This window comes from Lygodium microphyllum, chromosome 30 (assembly GCF_053477565.2).
Source record: "Lygodium microphyllum isolate KBCC chromosome 30, Lygodium_microphyllum_v1.1.10, whole genome shotgun sequence".
In the NCBI taxonomy this organism is placed as follows: Eukaryota; Viridiplantae; Streptophyta; class Polypodiopsida; order Schizaeales; family Lygodiaceae; genus Lygodium; species Lygodium microphyllum.
Genome location: NC_141164.1, coordinates 101967810 through 101972703, shown reverse-complemented (window position 1 = coordinate 101972703; position 4894 = coordinate 101967810). Strand labels below are relative to the sequence as shown.

General features: G+C 43.4%; 1 protein-coding gene across 1 annotated transcript; it reads right to left on the bottom strand.

The window, feature by feature from the left end:
• Window positions 1-480: 480 nt before the first annotated feature.
• LOC148010195 (pentatricopeptide repeat-containing protein At4g18520, chloroplastic-like) lies at window positions 481-2758 on the bottom strand. The gene is made up of 5 exons (XM_087672887.1): window positions 2572-2758; window positions 2069-2420; window positions 1453-1981; window positions 748-889; window positions 481-641 (listed from the first exon to the last, which is right to left on the bottom strand). Exons 1-5 carry the CDS (start codon window positions 2756-2758, stop codon window positions 481-483), a joined length of 1371 nt encoding a protein of 456 aa, XP_087529013.1.
• Window positions 2759-4894: the final 2136 nt, after the last annotated feature.

Below are 4894 nucleotides of genomic sequence, written 5' to 3'. Positions count from 1 at the left end.
TCAATAGTGTTCATGGTCATGTTCAACCTTTTGTATTGAGTAAATCAGCAGTCCTTCATAAACGAGGAAGAAGCGCACACAGCAGGGAAAAGAAGTTGATAGTTATCAATATTTGTATCACCCTCAAGCCAACACTACATCTATTCTCCAAGATGTGTCAGCAGTCATCTTTGAATATCTTCTTATACATGTTTAATAGATTGTTATTGTTGAAAGGTAGGTAGCCAGTGAAATCTCAATTTAGTAAATCAGTTCAAAGGCATTCAGTAATATTGGTTTCTTCTCTGTCACATTCTGTTCATCAGAATCATTGAATACTGCTTATACATCATCAACATGAATGTTTTGGAAATCTGCAACAAGTGTCTCTGGTTTGTAGCTTTTCCTAAGCTATGAATCCTGAAGAATCAAAAGATATTTAGTGCAGCTGTTTTGTTTTAGGCTTTAAATGACTTCCTTTCACTTTCCACAGACAAAGATCTATTCTGCCATGGTGAACGGTAAAAATTCGTGTGACAGCTGAAGGTAGAAGAATCTTCCACAGCCAGGAGTTTTACTGTTTAGGAAGGAGCTGAAATTAAAACCATTAGCTGAACCATTGGCAGAAGCATCTGTCACACGCTCATGATGGGCACGCTGTCCTGAAAGTCAGTAAATTTATTGAAAGTGGAACGGCAACAATATGAAGGTATTGGGAAAACTGAGATTGACATTGTTAAGGTAGCAGTGGTTGCGACAGACTGTTACTGTGGTTGAGCCTGGGCTGAGCCTCGTCATTTTCCCCACAATCTGCAAAAACTTTTCTAATGTCTTTGGTTGCGAATAAAGGAGGAACACTCTTTAATATGATCGAAGTTTCTGTGCTGAAAGGGGTGTCTTTATCACTGCTCTACACCATCCTCTGCTCTATTAGATTGCAGAGACTGCTCCCGACATCACAGTCGGAGGAGTTAGTGGAGAAACCCATCTCCGACGGCTTGATGTCCCACTGCTAGCAATCGATCCACTCTGTGGAAATCTTGAAATATCTTGGCATTGGCATCTGGTATAACATCCGTTTCTTCCCTTGTTCTTCCTCGTTGCTGTCTTGTAGAGCTTCGCTAATCCATCTTCCAGCAGCCTCCTCGTTGGTGTCTTTGCCCTCATGTTCTTCCTCTCTGATTTCCTTCTGAAGTTGCAGAGATTGATCAGTCAATTGATCTTCGATCACAGTTCAGATCTCCAGTGTCGTCAGCCTTGAAGCCCCCAAATTCACACTGGACATTCCAGCTATCCACCTCTTCGTTCTCGACATAATGATCAACAAGGACCCCCAAATTCACGTAGAGATCTCTCTGATTTCGTCTTTTTTCATTGCTGAGATTCCCCCCCTTTTCCTCAAACCAGACGACGATCACAATGTTCTCTCTCTCCTCCTAAAAAAAACTTCGCCTGTCCAAAAAAAACAACGACCTTCCCCAATCCGTTTCCAGCGGCTCTTCTTTTTCCTTCAGACCCATAAAGCAGCCCCCCAATTTGGCTTTTCTCTCCACCAGGAAAGCAGGTCTTGGGAATATCATCTGGAGACATTCTCTCTAATTGCATTTGTGCAAAGCATTCGACTGCTTTTGAAGCCCTCCTATCTTCAATATATCCTGCTATCAGTGCATTCCACGAGACTACATTCCAAGTCCGCAGTTGGTCAAAGACTTTTTGTGCCTCAAGAAGAGAGCTACACTTGGCATACATATCTACCATAGTAGTGCCAATAAAGACATCTTTATCCAGTCCTTTTCTGGCAATCTCTTCACAAATTAGCTGGCCTCTTTCTTTGTCTCCCAAGGAGCCACATGCTTTCAAGCTGCAAACATATGTATAATCAGCTGGAGATATGCCCCCCAGCAACATCTGTTCATAGCATGTCAATACTTCCTTATGAAGCCCAACTTCACTATAGCTTGTAATTAATGCATTCCAAGACACTCCATCCTGGGCTGGAAGCCTGTCAAACACCTGACGGGATTCTCAAAGAGAGTCACATTTGCAGTACATGTTCACCAAAGTGTTGCCGATAAAGGCATCGACTGACAGTCCAATTTTGATGATTTCACTGTGAAATGCAAGGCCACTTTCCGTGTCTTTTAATTTAGAACAGGCTTTGAGAAGGGCCACATATATATAGCTGTCAGTGGGTACAAACACATCTTCATCAATCAAGCTCTTGTTGCTACCTTTCTTGCTTATGTTGGAGACCTCAGAACCAAACGATTCATTATGACGTCCAGTCATGTTGCCACTAGATGATTTTATATGCCCATCTTCCCCTATCAAATTGATTGTATAATCAGAACCATTTTTATTTGACTGCTGGTCATTGTCATTACTATCTAGATAGGACATCAAGTTCCCTATCAACTGGCCCTCCTTCTTTCCCTCTTTGGCTTTTTCAGAGAAACAGAAAAATAGCAATCCTTTTCCCACATTCTACATATCCTGAAAGCTTCGCAGTCTAAGGAACTGTGTTTCAAACTGGTAGCCTGTCAAAAACTTGGCAGCATCTCCTTGAAAGCCACATTTGGTATACATTTCTACCAGCATGTTTCCCACAAGGAACTCCCTTTTCAAATCCCCTTTGAATTATTTCACCATGCATTTCATGTCCTGTTTCCAAAGCTCCTGTAATGCTACAAGTTTTCAAGTTGTAAAGATAAATGAAAGCATCTAGACGTACCTCTTCATCAGTCCCATGTTCAGCATATCTTTTTGGTGGATTCCACATCTCAGATGCGCAGCAGTACGACATCGGTCGCTTGTGGGGAATGTTATTAGAGCATGCAATATATGGTAGGCGATGGTTGATATGGGTGATGCAAAGAGTAGCCGAGACCCATCTACAGTTGTTATCCTGGACCCATAGGCTGATTAGACAGCATGTTATGCGTACGTCTCTTGCTATATATGCAAGAGGGATGGGTCATAATCTTATGCATTTAGCTTAAGGCTGCGAGCCCTATTTTTCCTTCTTGGAAAGGAGCATATTATTGTATATCTGTACTATTTCGGGGAGGGATGTGTAGGTGCTATTCTGTTTGATCTCGTTAGGCCAAGAGGGCCAGTTTTGCGAGGTTGTAAACGTTTTATTTCATTAGGCCAAGAGGGCCGATCAGTTTTTGTAGTAAAATGCTTTATTTCATTAGGCCAAGAGGGCCAGTCGTCTGTTTAGTACGAGTGCGGTTAATGGTTTCTTGTTTTAGTCCTGTGCTAGACATGTTTAAAGCAGAGCTTGGAAGGAGCCTATGTCGCATGGAGACTTCTCGTGGCCCTATCCAGGTGATATCTCTCCTTTACGAGTACCATGTTTTTATGTTATATGTGTCGGTGTACTTGTAGGGGATTTTCTTTTCTTGTTAGGGACAGGCATCCAAGGCATGAAGTCCCAGGTTTAGGTTAGGTATGTCTGAGGGAGGTCTGATTAGTCGTTGCCTCCTGTAAAGACATTGCCAGGCATCGAGAGACCTGTTTCAGAAGGCAGTTCTAGTGACCCTGTTCTGTTAGCCTGCTAGGCAGCCGTTCTAGGAGTTCTTGCTTAGTTCTGAGGCAGTTAGAGAAGCTTGCTGAAGGGAAAAATGATGATGATAGAGAGGGGGAAAAAAACCTTGAATATCTCAAAGAAAATAAATATATACAAAGGTGTGTAAAAAGGGGTTCTAACCCCTATACAAGAATACCAAAAGGAAAATTTATAAGCAGTTGCTCATCGCCTTGTGAAGGCCTGGTAGATTCCTGGGGACGAGTCAGACCCGGGGCCGATGCCTTGTCTTCTTAGGGGTGGTGTCTCACTGGAAAAGAAGAAAGTAAGGAAGGTTGGAATGAAAATAAAAGTGAGCGTCAGAAAAGGATTAAGTGTCGTCTCGCAAGGGCTTGGTAGGTTCTTGGGTAATGAGACAGGACCCGAGGCCGATGCTCTGTTCTCCTTGGGTCACTATGCTCAGCTCCCTCCTTTTTACACGCCCGAATATGGAAAAATAAAATCCTAAAAAGAAGAAATGTGCTAAAAGACAATACTTCTTGACCAAGCTATAGGAGTCCTCGCCTAGTAGGAGCTTTTGGGGTGAGTTGTCTTTAGTTAGGTAGGTAGTTCAGACCACCACTTAGGGCGACCTCTTTGATAGTTCTTTTTAGTTTGGCCATGTTGGAGCAGTCGGTTAGTGACTAGCTTTGGACCTTCTATCAGATTATGCTAGGCCTACTGCTTGTGGATCTCATGCCTTGGTTTTGTCAGGGGGTAGGGTGAGCATTGTGCTATGTTTTAGTATGTATCTATTTTGTATCAGTTTGACTTCCTTTGGTTGTTTTGTGCAGATCTGTTGTGGGATTCGACGGGCTGAGTCAACCTATCCTATGGTCGCCAATGAGAGCGGAGTTTAAAGCCCGGAATAAGCCTAAAATTTGTCAAAAAATTCGGAATGTAGGGGGAAAATCTTCAACATTGAAGGTAGCAGCTGCAGCTAGGACGATTTTAAGCACCAAGTGAAAGACGGCTTTTAAAATGCACCCGAGCGACACTTGTGGATTTTTGATAATTTTTTTGACTGCCATACGGGATACCGGGAGCTGCCAGTCAGTGCAAGATGCTGAGACAGACGCGCAGGATTTTTGAGAGGCCGAATCGGAGCCCGTATTCGAAAGAGGCCAAAAATGGGCCAAATTTGAAAAGGTGGACAAAAAACTAAAGGCTAAAGGGGGTGCCCTTTGGGAGGGGGCACCCCCCTCCCCCTCCATTTTTCTTCACGTGGCAGCAGCATGGCGATGCCATGATCAGGCGCCGAAAAAAATCGCCCCCCCCCTCCCCTCCCCACAAATTGAAATGGAGCTTCAACAGAAGCCATGCAACAGACAATGCCTGGCAAATCCT